This window comes from Podarcis bocagei, assembly GCF_964188305.1.
Source record: "Podarcis bocagei genome assembly, chromosome: 6".
Taxonomy (NCBI): Eukaryota; Metazoa; Chordata; class Lepidosauria; order Squamata; family Lacertidae; genus Podarcis; species Podarcis bocagei.
This window is the reverse complement of record NC_138130.1, coordinates 102,728,464-102,744,206: the sequence shown is the minus strand read 5'-3', so window position 1 is coordinate 102,744,206 and position 15,743 is coordinate 102,728,464. Positions and strand designations below refer to the sequence as shown.

At 44.3% G+C, this 15,743-nt stretch overlaps 1 protein-coding gene across 1 annotated transcript in view; it reads right to left on the bottom strand.

The window, feature by feature from the left end:
• PGM2L1 (phosphoglucomutase 2 like 1) overlaps nucleotides 1-15,743 on the bottom strand; it is a 37,532-nt gene that overhangs the window by 2,619 nt on the left and 19,170 nt on the right. Inside the window, exons 4-13 of the mRNA XM_081197376.1 lie at nucleotides 13,634-13,718; nucleotides 12,343-12,426; nucleotides 9,425-9,618; nucleotides 8,514-8,703; nucleotides 8,310-8,407; nucleotides 6,221-6,401; nucleotides 4,733-4,826; nucleotides 4,136-4,265; nucleotides 3,325-3,514; nucleotides 1,945-2,078 (exon numbers count right to left, since the gene is read on the bottom strand). Of these exons, the coding sequence (XP_081053502.1) occupies nucleotides 1,945-2,078; nucleotides 3,325-3,514; nucleotides 4,136-4,265; nucleotides 4,733-4,826; nucleotides 6,221-6,401; nucleotides 8,310-8,407; nucleotides 8,514-8,703; nucleotides 9,425-9,618; nucleotides 12,343-12,426; nucleotides 13,634-13,718 (1,380 nt within the window). The remainder of the gene's footprint in view (nucleotides 1-1,944; nucleotides 2,079-3,324; nucleotides 3,515-4,135; nucleotides 4,266-4,732; nucleotides 4,827-6,220; nucleotides 6,402-8,309; nucleotides 8,408-8,513; nucleotides 8,704-9,424; nucleotides 9,619-12,342; nucleotides 12,427-13,633; nucleotides 13,719-15,743) is intronic.

Here is a 15,743-nt window from a genome sequence, read left to right as displayed (position 1 = left end):
TATGGGGCTTGAATCCACAACTCTGAGATTAAGAGTTTCATGCTCTAGCTTTCAGAAGACCCTGCATGCTCCGCCTGGCTGGACTTTGCAGAGATCAAGTGAGAAGTCAGGAAGGCAACTGCACAGTCTGCCTCCAATGGCAAAGGGTCTCTTCTGCTTGTACATTTCCACTAGCTTCAGCAAAAGAAGTGTCAGTTCAGGCACATGTCTTATAGGCCATGAGTGGTGGGCTGAATAGGAGAGACACAGTCTCAGCTTTCAAACAACTATTGCATCAGCTACAAGATCATAGAATCATAGAATCATAGAATCATAGAGTTGGAAGAGACCACAAGGGCCATCGAGTCCAACCCCCTGCCAAGCAGGAAACACCATCAGAGCACTCCTGACATATGGTTGTCAAGCCTCTGCTTAAAGACCTCCAAAGTAGGAGACTCCACCACACTCCTTGGCAGCAAATTCCACTGTCGAACAGCTCTTACTGTCAGGAAGTTCTTCCTAATGTTTAGGTGGAATCTTCTTTCTTGTAGTTTGGCTCCATTGCTCCGTGTCCGCTTCTCTGGAGCAGCAGAAAACAACCTTTCTCCCTCCTCTATGTGACATCCTTTTATATATTTGAACATGGCTATCATATCACCCCTTAACCTCCTCTTCTCCAGGCTAAACATGCCCAGCTCCCTTAGCCGTTCCTCATAAGGCATCGTTTCCAGGCCTTTGACCATTTTGGTTGCCCTCCTCTGGACACGTTCCAGTTTGTCAGCGTCCTTCTTGAACTGTGGTGCCCAGAACTGGACACAGTACTCCAGGTGAGGTCTGACCAGAGCAGCATACAGTGGCACTATTACTTCCCTTGATCTAGATGCTATACTCCTATTGATGCAGCCCAGAATTGCATTGGCTTTTTTAGCTGCCGCGTCACACTGTTGGCTCATGTCAAGTTTGTGGTCAACCAAGACTCCTAGATCCTTTTCACATGTACTGCTCTCAAGCCAAGTGTCACCCATCTTGTATTTGTGCCTCTCATTTTTTTTGCCCAAGTGCAATACTTTACATTTCTCCCTGTTAAAATTCATCTTGTTTGTTTTTGCCCAGTTCTCTAATCTGTCAAGGTCGTTTTGAAGTGTGATCCTGTCCTCTGGGGTGTTAGCCACCCCTCCCAGTTTGGTGTCATCTGCAAATTTGATCAGGATGCCCTTGAGTCCATCATCCAAGTCGTTGATAAAGATGTTGAATAAGACCGGGCCCAAGACAGAACCCTGTGGCACCCCACAGATGTGAGAGAGTAGTCAGTGAGAAAGGGACCGCTGTGATGATGGTCATGAATTTCACTAGGTGACCTAGTGGACACGGAGCAATGGATCCAAACTACAAGAAAGAAGATTCCACCTAAACATTAGGAAGAACTTCCTGACAGTAAGAGCTGTTTGACAGTGGAATTTGCTGCCAAGGAGTGTGGTGGAGTCTCCTGCTTTGGAGGTCTTTAAGCAGAGGCTTGACAGCCATATGTCAGGAGTGCTCTGATGGCGTTTCCTGCTTGGCAGGGGGTTGGACTCGATGGCCCTTGTGGTCTCTTCCAACTCTATGATTCTATGATTCCATTCCATGATTCTATGATTCTATGACCTTGGGCCAGTCATTCTCTCCCTCAATTAAATCCGCCTCACTGGGTTGTTGTGTACTGAGGGGAGAGTAGAAGAGAAGAGACCACGCACGTTGCCCTGAGTTCCTTTGAGGAAGCGTGGGATAAAAAAAGAAAAAGGAAATCAAAATCCCTACTAGCTGCCCTGCAGCTTGGCCATTCGGCAGCAACGGTGTGTCCAGATCAAGCCATAATGAGACGCCTCCTGCTTTGTAAGTGCTTGGTTCAGACAAGACTGTTCACAGAACCACTGGCAGGCATAAAACCTAACCCATGGGAGTGATGGCACAAACAGAATTCCCCACCTCTGTTCCGGTGGTGCGCACATCTCTGCATAATATTTTATCTTTGGTTCAGTTCCACTTGTCCGAAGGGTGGCGACACAGCCATTCTGAAAGGTGAAGGTGATCATCTGACTGTTTTTACTCACAGGCAGTACCTGCAGCGACAACAACAAGAGCAGCAGAATATCAGGAGAAAAATCATTGTGGAATTGATGTAGGGGTTCCTGCAGCCTCCCCCCACCCACTAATTAAATATCAAGTGCTCCCAGTTAAGTGTTTTGTGGACAAGTTTCAACCCAAAGACTAAAAACACTGCATTATGATGGTGATAATGATAGTATCTGTAGACCTGAATTTACTCTCTAAAGCACTGATGGCACAGTACAAATAAATCTGGCACATGTTCGTTGCTGTTCTGCAATTTTAAGTTACAGAATTGTGCAAATGAACCCATTGATGAACTAGTTAGACATTGTTCAAAGTATATACAACAGCATTTGTCAACTACTGTTTATTTATAGAGAGGTTCCTTTGACTCTCAAGTTAGGAATGGTAAATTCCTTAGCCAGTTCTGGCAGGAGGAAAAAATTATTTGAACACTGTAAGAAGAGTCCTCCTAAAGGATTTTGAATCCAGTTAGCCTGTTTTACATCCCGAACCTTGTGACCTCCAGATGCTTCAAAGTGCATCTCCTATTGGCTGAGGCTCATGAAGTTGTAGCCGAAGACATTTAGCGGGCACCAGGTTGGGGAAGGCTGTTCTGTATATAGGCTAACAATTTCATATTCTGCTCTGAGAATTTGGTGTCAGGTATCTTTGAACCAGATTCAGTCCTGACCGGAGTTTACTTTACGTTGAGGGAAGATGGGATGCGGATGTAATTTTAATACGCAGGCTTGCGATCGAAGCACACAAAACTCTGCACTGTGCTCAACTACAACCCAACACATAAGACAGCTGAAGTTTATGTGAACCATCATAAGTATCTGCATGTCAATATGATCTTTTATGGGTTTCCTCCTTTAAGGTGGCAACCCACCTGCTGAGAGGTGGTCAGCCTGACAGGACCTAGGCCAGTGTGTCCCCAACTTGGATCTCCAACTGTTTTCGGACTACAATTCCCACCATCCCTTAACACTGGTCTTGCTAGCTAGGGATGATGGGAGTCGTAGTCCACAAAAGAGCTGGAGCCCCAAGGTTAGGAAACACTGGCCTAGACTGAAATGACATACTCGCTTCTCCTTCTCAACACCCAAGCCTACAATCTAATTGCTGATTTCCTCCAAGCAACACCTCTGTTACTTGAAAACTCTGCAAAGGGTTGCAAGGCAAAAGGGTTCACATTAAAGCTATTATGAGAATGATCTGCAACAGCTTCCTAACAAGAGTCGCACAACTCACCGACTTCTTATTTGGCTGGCTGCTGTCATACCCAGTGGTCACATCCCGGATGTCCAATATACTGAAAGTGCCACAAACGGCTGGGTAAGAATTAGGCGATGTAAAGTTTCGGAGTCTTTCAAATATCCTTTTGATAGTAGGAGGATCATAACACAGGAAATACGAGGTTTTTGAAATGTGGTAGCCATACCTACACAAAAACAATATATAGTCAGCCACGGTAATCTAGATCTCTAAATTCAGTCACTAGGAAAAGAAAGGAAAGCTAAGCACAAACCAGAGTCCTTCATATCACTAAACATATCTATGATGTCTCTACAAATGGTGGCACAGAAAAGGGATAAAGTAAGGCCCCGCCAGAAGTTCTTTTTCAAGTGCTACCCCTTCAGCCACTTCCAACATTTCTGAGTTATCTCACAGGCAAAAACACAGGAAAGACAATTCCTACTCTTTTCCATTCAGATTTATTTATTGAAAGCAGTTTAACGTCACCCTTTGGCCAAAAAGGCTCCCAGAATGGCTTACAAAAATCAGCACCAGAAGACACTCCCTACCTCACACTTATAATCTAAAAAGGCACAACACACAAGGAAACAATGTGGGGGAGGACAAAAGCAAGATCAGGCTTTAAGTTACAGTTCTATTAATGACTAAATTTATTTTTCACCAGCTGGAATTGATGCATGAGTAATTCCCGTGATGGAAAGTCACTTTAACTGTCTTCAGCATTGTGTTTCAATGTTGTAACCTGCCCTGGGACCTCAGGCGAAGGGCGGGTAATAGAACAGCGATGATGACACACAGAACTTACATTTTATATATTTCTGTTAGTTGGGATGCCAGCATTTGGCTCTTGGTATCTAGATAAGCAGCCATTTCTGCAATCACCACAGCTGCGCTGACGCCATCTTTGTCCAGCACGGAAGTGCCACACATGAAGCCTGGAAAACAAAGATTTGCAAAACAGCATTTTGTTTTGTTTTATCCACATGTCGCCTTAAATCCATCATCTTAACATTTCTGTACAACAGAACCAAGCACAAAGAGTAGCTTCCTAGAAATTTCCTTATCCAGCTCATCCGAGCATCTAATACGTGGAAATCTCAGCTCCAAGTTGGTAGGCCGGGGGGGGGGGGGTTTCAAGTCTGTCATTACAGAATAGGTCCCTTTTTACATCAAAGTGGAAGCAAAGCGGTAAGTGATCATTGTATACCCACCCCTCCACCCTGCATTCAAGGGATCTATTCAGAAGGTTATATGACGCTAGAACCAAACACACAGAGTTTGAGAGTTAGACCATGCAATGGAGTGATGGGAGACAACAGCCTGAAGGGAGAGGGCAGATTCTAGAACTGGGTTCTGGCCCCACCTTCTGCCTGGCATAGCACCCAACACTTCCTGTGCTTACCAATGGACTCTTCAAAGGCAAAAAGGACTTCTTTGCCGCTGTCCAGGAGGTTTTTAACTCTGCTGCCAATCGATTTGAAGCCAGGGAGTGTATCCTGAAAGACAGGAAGGTGCCTTCACTTAATACAGATCGTTCTCATGGAATATGCCAACTGCACGCAAATTCACCAAGCTGCTCATTCCAGGAGGCCTTCTGAGAGCAACTCTCTTTTAAGTATGCAGCCCTGAGTGGGCTTAGAACTGCAGCTGGGTCACCCAAGATTGGGAAAAGGTTACTCAGAAGAGAGTTCTAAGCATGGCTCCCAAGGGAGCATCCCTGAACTCCCTAGCCAACCAGGTGTACTGCCTCTGCTCTCTAAATGGGCAAAAAGGGCTCCTTCTTATATGCCAGCACATTGTAGAATGGTACCCAAATTAAAAACAGTCCTCTGGCCCAAGATCAGTGGTCCTGGAAGACGTGACTGAAGTTTCCTTTTCTCAAAAGTCTACCATAACTAAACAATTTCTTTTGACCATTAGAATAATAGTCTGCCCTGTTTAAACTGCACACAAGGACAGGGCTGCAAAACAGAAACTGAAGGCTTAAAAGGCCTAACAAACAAAACAGATTTTCTCAGAAAGATGCCACAGCAGCTGTGCTCCAGAAGGGGCACTAGAGGGCAGTAAGAGTTGCAATAATGAAAAGGAGTCAATGCTCTCTCTACAGCTTTAATCATCTCAGCCCTTGCAATCTAGTCACATGGTCTATAAATTATATAGTCTATAAATTCATTATATATCACATTGAAGCTGACCAGAGCTAGGTAAATTGCCTGCAAGAAGCAAAAGACAGATCCTGCCCGAACCCAAACTTGTACATCTGCACACCATCTGGATCAACTCAATACTCCCCCCACAAAATTTTTATTCAGAGTAAACCCATTGAAATTAATGGATCTAACAAGTCTTCTCCATGAATTTCAATGGGTCCCCTTTGAGTATAACTTATTACATGTCAAAGGCATAAGTGAGGGGGTGCTCACTGCTTCATTCCTTCTAACATCTCGCGTGTCCTTTAAAAAGACCCCTGAATTGCACCCTGAACGCTCAAAAGTTTCCCCTTCTCCCTGGAGCTCCTTCCCAGAGCAGCTTCAGTTCTCTCCTTTAGCTCATAATGAATGTAGTAATATTCCATATCTCACCATGGTCAGATGGACCCTGTACAGTAGTATCTCGGGTTACAAACACTTTGGGTTACAAACGCCGCTAATCCGGAAGTAGTTGCTCCGGGTTGCGAACTTTGCTTCAGGATGAAAACAGAAATCATGCACTGGCTGCGTGGCAGCAGCAGGAGGCCCCATTAGCGAAAACGCACCTCAAGTTAAGAACAGTTTCGGGTTAAGAACGGACCTCCGGAACGAATTAAGTTCGTAACCCGAGGTACTACTGCACAAAGACGGCTGGGATTTACTCAGCCAAACCACAACCCTAAACACCAGCCAGCTCTTACTTCAAAGTGAAATCCTTCTTTTTGTGCGATGGCCTTCAGGATCTTAGAGGAGACCGTGGTGGCCAGCATGTAAACATTCTTGACGTTGGCATCTTTGGAACAATTCTCCTTCCAACAAGTAAACATCCACCACCCAAACAACGCTGCCAGCTCATTGCCAGTGAAGACTTTCCAGTGGCCACTGCAGGAGGAGGAGGAGGAGGAGGAGGAGGAGAAAGAGGAGAAGAGAGGACCAGAGGTCAAAAGGAATACACACGAGAATCCAAAACACAGAGGAATGCAGCCACAAACACAGTTGCTTTAAATGTTTCTTCTGTGCAGAAGAGGAGACTTGTCCACCAGCAGGGCTTCTTAAATGTGGGTGCCAATACAACACCCCATCATTTTCAGAATGGTCCAGGAAGCAGAGTTTCCCAGGTGACTGAAGCTCCTCCCCTGCACTCATTGCACTGTGGCTGGTTTGTGGACTCATTCATTTGAAAGGCACTCAAGGGACTTTCAGGTTGAGGCTTAATTTTTCAAACAATTCAGACTTTGGTAACAGGTGATTTTTAAAAAAAGTTATTGGATTTTTCACAGGATGGGTAAATTGAGATTTATTTATTTTTAATTGAATTTATATACCACCCTATACCCGCAGGTCTCGGGACAGTTCACAGAATAAAATCAAAATATAAAACCATAAAATATATAATCAAAATATTATCATGATATAATCATAATATATAATCAAAATAAAAACAAACCAATAGATGGATATGGGAATATGGGTAGGAATCCTGATGACGACATCAGTGCTGTGCAGATGATGCAAAAACCCTGCAGGTATGAAGAATCCCCCATTCCCCAACACAGACTTGTTTGGAGGTGGCCTGAGAATTAGCGGTGGAAGGAGAGGCAGGGGGAATACTAGGAGAACTCAGAAGAATAAGTTGTGGCAGAAAAGTCTTCCAATTGGAAGGTTTATGGAGAACGAAACAAGAGGAGTAAAGGAAGGAAGAGAGGGCGATATCGGGGAGAACAAGCTGGTAGCAAAGGGGAAATGAGATGGGCCAGGACAGAGAGAACAAGAACAGCTCCACATTTTAATGCAATTTTTGCTTCTTATAGGCACACTGGAACCTTTGGGCATTTCCCTAAGCACTCCCTGCTCCCAAACTGGGAGCATCCTTGCCAGTGATTTTTTTCTAGAAAAATAGGTGCCTGTACTCACCATAAAGTTGTTACAGTAAGTGCCACATTTTTTAACAACTACAAAAAGAGGTGCTGGTACCAAGTACCATTGAGTACCCCTGAAAAGAAAAGGCACTGATCCTTGCTGTGTACAGTATAGAAACAATCTAAGAGCTTGCTAACTGGAACGGAGCCATGGAATAACGGTGGGGAGGGATGGGGTTGGAGATGGTGGCAGAAGGGAAAACAGAAACCGGGCTGCTTTTATGCGTTGGTGCTGTGTATCTGTTTCTCTTCTGGTGTGGCCTGAGAGAGGCAGGTGCAGATATATTCCTGGACTATAGAGGGATCTGAGGATTTTCATGTCCCTTCCAAGCCTTTAATTCAGTTTCTTGGAATATCTGAAGCACAAGGAGCTTCAGCTATATGTGCTTTTAGTGGCGCTGTGGGTTAAACCACAAAGCCTAGGACTTGCCTATCAGAAGGTCGGCGGTTCGAATCCCTGCAACGGGATGAGCTCCTGGCCACCTAGCAGTTCGAAAGCATGTCAAAGTGCAAGTAGATCAATAGGTACCGCTCCGGCGGGAAGGTAAACGGCGTTTCTGTGCGCTGCTCTGGTTCGCCAGAAGCGGCTTAGTCATGCTGACCACATGACCTGTACGCCGGCTCCCTTGGCCAGTAAAGCAAGATGAGCGCCGCAACCCCAGAGTTGGTCATGACTGGACCTAATGGTCAGAGGTCCCTTTACCTTACCACCACCCCACTTACAATTACTGTTGTCATTTTTAAAACAGAAGTTTAGATATTCAAACATTATTCAGTATGGAGGTCTGCATCTCAAGGAACACCCACAAGACTTGCCTGTCTTTTCCCCTTCACAGAGTAAACTCTCTCTCACACACAAACACACGCTTACTTCTTCTGCAGTTCTGCCACAGCTAATCTGTCTGCATCAGGGTCAGTTGCCACCACCACCCTGGCACCTTCCTTCTCCGCAAGCCTCAAAGACAATTCCTGGAAGAGGAAAGTTATTATTTTTACTCAACACAAAACAGCCAGTCAGTTTCGCCCACCCTTATTTACAGACAGAACTGTTGACGAAATCGCCTGCCAAACTTACTAGCACAGATTCTCCTTCTTCAGGATTCGGACATTTTACAGTGGAGAAATCTGGATCTGGGTCTTTTTGTTCAGGAACTGGAATGGGAGGCTGAAAGCCAAACGCCTGAAAAGCCAACTGCACGTAGTCGTGCCCAACCCCATGAAAGGACGTGTGAACAAATTTCAAGCTGCTCTTTGTGTTCAGCTCCCTATAAAGAAAGCAACAGAATGGATTAATAGGAGACCTGCTGTTCCCAAAAGGTGGTGTGGCATCACATGAGATGGTGGCATGCCCAGACGCCAAAGCAGACTTCATATAAAAACAGCTCACAGCACATGTCCAGCATCTGCAGAATGAGCCAGGCTTTCATGGGACACTGCAACTAAAAATGATAGACATGGATAACCAGCAAATCTAATGTGGGCTCAGCCGTTACCTTTGCCCTTCTCCTAGACTGCACTGTCTGGTAAAGTTCTCTGGGTGGCTCACAGCAAATAAGGGGGGGAAAGCCAAAGTAAATACAAAACTAAACATAAAATCTGAGGGAGGTGCAGAAGGTGGCTGCATGAGAATGAGCCTTTTCAGTGGTGGCCCCTTCATTCGTGGAATATTCTCCCCAGGGAAATGTGGCCTGGTTCCATTGTTCTCAATTTTCAGGCACCAGGCTACGTCATTTTTATTCAGTCAAACCTTTGGTAACTAAGTTTTCCTCTACAGTGGTGGCCATCTTTCAGTGGTCTTTGTCCAGAAAGGTGGTCTTATAAACAAAAATTTAAAAATACACACTCTTCTTCTGCTCTTCCCTGTTCAAATATCTACGCCCAAGCCAAACATTTGCATCTTACCTGCTTCCAATTCTGAACCTCCACCTTTGAGGGCTTCTAACATATGGAATTGATGCTTACAGGAGTTGTGCTTTGATTTCTTACCTATGGTAACAGATCTTTTTCAGGTCCTCCATGTAGCTTGCGCAGATTTCCTTCAAGGGATCTCGCATAAGAGGGCTGCTTTCTACCAGATTCTCATTCCAGGAGTCGTTCCACGGCTCAACACATTCTTCTATACACTTCAGGATTTCTTTGTCATGAGGAGATGTGATCTGAGCCCCATTTTCCCAGTATACCTAAAGTGAGAGTTGGGAAAGTGTAAGAGTTCAATCACTGCAAGACCTCTGGGCACTCCAAAATTTAAATGCCAAACGTTCAGCAACTATAGCACGAGAATGCTATATGTTTAAATAAACATTCACATCTTTATTGATAAAGAACAATTAACGGGATGAAGGAATGATATAGTGGATTGTATGAAATAGCAGTATAATAAGGAGGCAATAAATCAGAAATGGAAGCTGAGGGAAGTCCGGGAGGGAGGGGGTGACCATGTGTAATATGTATGTCATTGATATGAGATGTTTTTAAATAATAGAAAAGAAAATTAATTTAAAAATTCTTTAAAAAAGAAGAAAAAGAATGCATGTAGTGATGCAAGCTCTACGAGAAAAGTGAGGAACCTGAGGCCTAGGGGCCAATGTGGCCCCTCAGCCATCTATACTTGGCTCTCAGAAGTTTCACCACACCACAGCTCCTTAGAAGCCCTCCTCAAGTGCTTCTGTCCAGCTAATACCTCCTGCTTGCCTGGAGAGAAATGTGGGTGGGTGGGCTTGCAGGGCTAGATTGCAGCCTACTGTACAAAGCTAAGCGTCATATCTGTTGTTCTGCCTGCTTTGACTTCATTTGGGCTGAAAAAGCCTCGATCTATAAAATGCAACAGCAGCACGCTTTTTCAAAAATGGTGCTGGTATATCACTTTTCTATGTAAGTATTCTCCACTTGGTTTGTATTTTTGAAAACAAAATTGAAATGATCAATAAACATACATGCTCATTTAGCTCTGGAGGGCAAATAGGTCAATATTTGATAGTCTGATGTATCAGAATAATAAAAGGCTGTGGTTGGTGTTTTATTATCTACTTTTAGAAATTCATAGTAAAGACAGTAATTAATTATATCAAAAACTGGGAGGATACAACAATCCATGGATTGTATTCAACCAACTTTTACTCTGCATAGATCCACTGAAATCAACAAACCTAAGTTATTTATAGCCATTAAGTTCAGTGAGTCTGCTCCAAGTAAAAGTTAGTTGAATACAACCCTAGTATTTGTAAAGGCCAGCGGCTATTTGGAAAGAGGGGGTTTCTTGTTGCTCTGTGCTGCTCATTCAAGCAGGCTCCCTTTAAAGTTGTGTTAAAATGATACCTGATGGCATTGAGAGGCACCTACAATGCCAGCTTTCAATACTCTGGGGGTGTCAAAATAAAAAGTCTTTTCACCAAAGTGTGAAAAACGCCATTCACTCTCCCTTGGAGGGTATTTTCACCCAACATCATCCTATCAGCAGAGCTCGGCAGATGGACCAGCCCAAAGGTCCATTTAGCCCAGCATCCTTGTTCTTACAGTGGACAGGGAAGTTTTTAATGTGTGATGTATTTTTAATCTTTGTTGGAAGCCGCCCAGAGTGGCTGGGGAAACCCAGCCAGGTGGGCGGGGTACAAATAATAAATTACTATTACATCTGTTTGTCTTTGGGAAGCCTGCAAGTAGCACTGAGCTCTCCCCACCTGCAAGTCTCAGCAACCAAGTTTTAGCAGACATTTTACGTATAAACACAGAAAAAAAGAACAATTTATTGCAGGGGTCGGCAAGGTTTACCACGCCTGGGCTGGTTCACTCCAGCGGAGATCCCTCTGTGGGCCGGATTGTGCACACCCGCAATTTCCGGAATCTGCGCAGACATGATTTCCGCCGTCTGTGCATGCACAGGCATGATTTCTGGCGCCACGGAAGAGAGTCCCTGCACCGCGCTGCACCAGTTTAGCGCAGTGCCCAGGGACTCACCAAGCAATCTGTTCGGTTCGGGGGCGGCTAGTGGGCCAGTTAAACAACCCCCGTGGGCCGCTTGTGGCCCATGGGCCTTAGGTTGCCTACCCCTGATTTATTGTCTGTGCAAACCAGTAGGGGCCAAAGAACCAAAGCAGAAAGCATGCATTTATTTTCATTAAAAGGCAATTATTCCACTAACAGAACATACAGTATGTGGTGTTCCATTCTTGAGCATTTTCCAGAATATTACAGTCTGGAAACTTCCTGACATCAGGTCAGACCACTGGATCCATCCACAAGGATGGAAGAATGAGGAAACCCCGACTAAAGAACTACGGCAAGAGAAACTGATGGACTATGCAGAACTGGCAAAACTGGCACATAAACTACGGGACAAGGATAACTGTGACTTTAAAGAGGAATGGGAACCTTTTACAAAGTATTTAAAGAGGCAACAAAGTGAACTGGACTCCTTGGCAGGCTTTGAATAAACACTCACAAATTTGTTATTGATAATAATCAGTCAGATAAATTAAGGATTTATACAATTTTGTAACATGCAGAAAATAGCATCTATAGAGAAACCAGAGATTGGAACTGAGGGAAGTTGTGGGGGGGAGGGGGTTGTTTTATGGGGGGGGGGAATTAAGGATGATATGTTTTGTTTATATTCCATATATATATATATATATATATATATATATATATATATATATGACCATTGAATCCATCTAGCTCAGTACTGTCTACACTGACTGGCAGTGAGACTTGAAGGTTTCACGCAGAAGTTTTTTCCAGCCCTATCTAAATATGCCATTGGGGACTGAACCTAGGCCCATCTGCTCTACCGCTGAGTTAGGAACTTTCCCCAAACAACTCCAGTATCTAACACAGATCTTTTCTTAGACTCTTGATTTAAAGGATTGTTAAAAGCTAGCAGGCATCTAGAGAGTTCTTCGACGTACCTTGTAGCCATTGTCTTCCTTACGGTTATGGGAAGCAGTAATCATCACCCCAGCTACAGCTCTGAGCTGCTGAACTGCGTAGGGCTGCAAGACAAAAACCACATTCACTCTCCAGCATGCCAGGATTTCCGAAACAGCCCAGATAGGAACTCAGGATATTCCAAGCGTCTGCACAACTGATGCAAGAAGAATATGTGGACCCTTGAATGACAACTGCCATTCAGTATGACCTCTGAGTTACGCAGTGTTTTTGGCTTAACAATGCTATTAAACAAAAGAGGAATCCCTAGATATTTCCCAAGTCACATCCTCTAAACAAGCAAGTTATTATAAGTGGCTCAGAGCTGTTCATCAGCTTAGTGCCAAAGATACAGGAAAATCAATATGCCTAACTGAGCCCAAGATGGTGTTGTGAAGACACGCACATTCCAATGATATCAAAAGGCCTGAAAACATGTTCAGCTCTCTCTGTATTGCACCCAAGACTGCAGTCCAGAAAGCCCCAGGCACATGAAAGCAAAGGCTTCGGGTCTTGTTTCTAAGCACAAGCCACTCCATACCCAAGGGAAGAGTTCAAACATCTACTGCGCATGCTGAGATGGGTTGGAGCCCAGGATTTTGACCTTTCACGACTCTGGAAAGCAAGTGCTACAAACGGTAATAATGGTAATCCATACATTTGAGGAGCACATCTGCCATAAGTCGAGATATGTTCAGTGGGCAGACCTTCTGTAATGTTATTTGTGCAATTTCTGGTATGAGAAAGAATTGCCGCTCCAAGAGACTTCAGGTAACACATATTCACACACACACCCCTATTTAATTATATGATTGATCAAATTTATATACCACTCTTCATCCAAAGATCTCAAAAATAAATAGTGAAAACAAAAACAAAACAAAAAATAACTCCCAAGGCATCTGACATATACATGTTGATGTTGCAACAGATTTCAAATGGTTTTGAAACAGGGGTTCAAGTCACCTATTCCGACTCTAGCAAAGGATCACCAGAGGATATATACCGGTAATTTCATCAAGCCAAGGCCTGACATTATTCAGAATTCTAATTTCTACTTTAAGTATCAAGCGCACCACTGCTCCATTACCGTATGTAAACGCTGGCCCTTACAGCAAACAAACTAACTGTGATCAATCCAAACATTCATTTCTTACCCCTGGGACTGCTGTGCCACAACATTCAATAAGGTTTTGCACTAGAGATGTGGATCCAGTTTAGAACCTGCTGGCCATGTTCCCAATAATAATAATAATATAAGGATGGACTTACCACAAAAGGAGTGGGAACATATCTTGAGAACAGGTAGACAGGTACACCCTTAGCAAGCAGGACTGCTGCTGTGAGCTTTGCAAGTCTGTGGAAAACAAAAAATGATAAAGCCACTCTCCTGTCCATTGCACTCTCCCCAAAATCTAAGACAAGACAAATTCCCATTTCCTTTTTAAAAAGAAGAAGAAGAAAGTGGCAAATGGAGAAATAAATGGGTAATGTCACCTAACCCAATGTAGGGCAGCTGCGCAAAGGGTAGCTTCCCTGTTAAGAATCATTACGAAAGGGATCAACAATAAACTCCAAATATCACTATGCTTTTATAGGCATCTATAGTATCTAAGTATCTACAGTATCTAAGGGACACAGCTGGCGCTGTGGGTTAAACCACAGAGCCTAGGACTTGCCAACCATAAGGTTGGCGGTTCGAATCCCCGCGATGGGATGAGCTCCCATTGCTTTGTCCCAGCTCCTGCCCACATGGCAGTTTGAAAGCATGTCAAAGTGCAAGTAGATAAATAGGTACCGTTCTGGCGGGAAGGTAAACGGCGTTTCTGTGTGCTGCTCTGGTTCGCCAGAAGTGGCTTAGTCATGCTGGCCACATGACCCGGAAGCTGTACACTGGCTCCCTCAGCCAGTAAAGTGAGATGAACGCCACAAACCCAGAGTCAGCCACGACTGGACCTAATGGTCAGGGGTCCTTTATAGTATTGCCACACCTGGAATACTATGCACAGTTCTAGTTGCCACATCTCAAAAAAAAGGATATTGTAGAGCTAGAAAACATGCAGAGACAGGCAATCAAAATAATTTGGAGTCTGGAGCTACTCTCACACAAGGAAAGAGTGCACCGTTGGGGGCTTCTTAAGGTGCGTAAGGGGAAATATGACAGAGAAATATAAAATTGTGCCTGGTGCAGAGAAAGTGGATAGAAGAAGAAGAGGAGGAGTTTGGATTTGATATCCCGCTTTATCACTACCCAAAGGAGTCTCAAAGCGGCTAACATTCTCCTTTCCCTTCCTCCCCCACAACAAACACTTTGTGAGGTGAGTGGGGCTGAGAGACTTCAAAGAAGTGTGACTGGCCCAAGGTCACCCAGCAGCTGCATGTGGAGGAGCGGAGACGCGAACCCGGTTCCCCAGATTACGAGACTACCGCTCTTAACCACTACACCACACTGGCTCTCTCCCCCTCATCTAATTTTTCTCCCCTTCATCTAATAAGACTATAATTTGGGATCATCTAATGTAGCTGAATAGTGGGGGTCAGTTCAGGACAGAATACAGGGAAGTCCCACTTGATGACAATCAACTTGGACAGCTTTAAGAGGGGATTAGTCGAATTCATGGCAAAAAAGGCTATCAACAGCTGCTGGTCATGGCAGCAATATGCCACCTCCAGGATCAGAGGCAGGCAGCATATGGGGAAAGAACAGCAGGAGGCTATGGTTTTCATGTGCTGCTTGAGGGCTTCTTGCTGGGCAATGTGGGAAACAGGATGCTGAATCAACTAAGCAGGGCTCCTCTTGTGTTATGCTTGAGACAGAGAGCTGAGTCAGCATTCAGTTCACTGGTACAAACACCTGTCATTTGAGTTGCAAGGCGAGAAGGAAGCTAGGCTGACTATGTTCCTTATACTGTTTGTCTGCACTCCAAATCTACTATGGTTCTCTCCCTCTCCCTCCAGGGGGCACAATTTGATGTCTGTAATGTGCCAAACATGGGACATATCTGCTCTCTAATTCTAAACTACTGAAACTCAAAGAAAATACAACAATACACACACACTGCCCCAAGGTCTCTCTTGAACTGGCCTCATATTAAATAGCTCAGTGGCTTTTGGGAGAAGTTTTTAAAGCATCAGGAAGGCTTGGGCCTTCTGCAAATCTGCCTGATCCTAGGCCTTATCTGTAGGACCTGACACAAATTATGCATTTAATAAAAGAGCCAGGTCTGTGCAACAGGTGTAACGCCTAAGTATCAAATCCATGGCTTGAGTTACTCTGTGCCTGACTTCATCCACCAAACTGCCCCTTATGACTGAAATGAGATCTGTAATATGGCAGAACGGAGGCTACGCCTTCGTGTCACTTTCAGATACAGACGTTCAC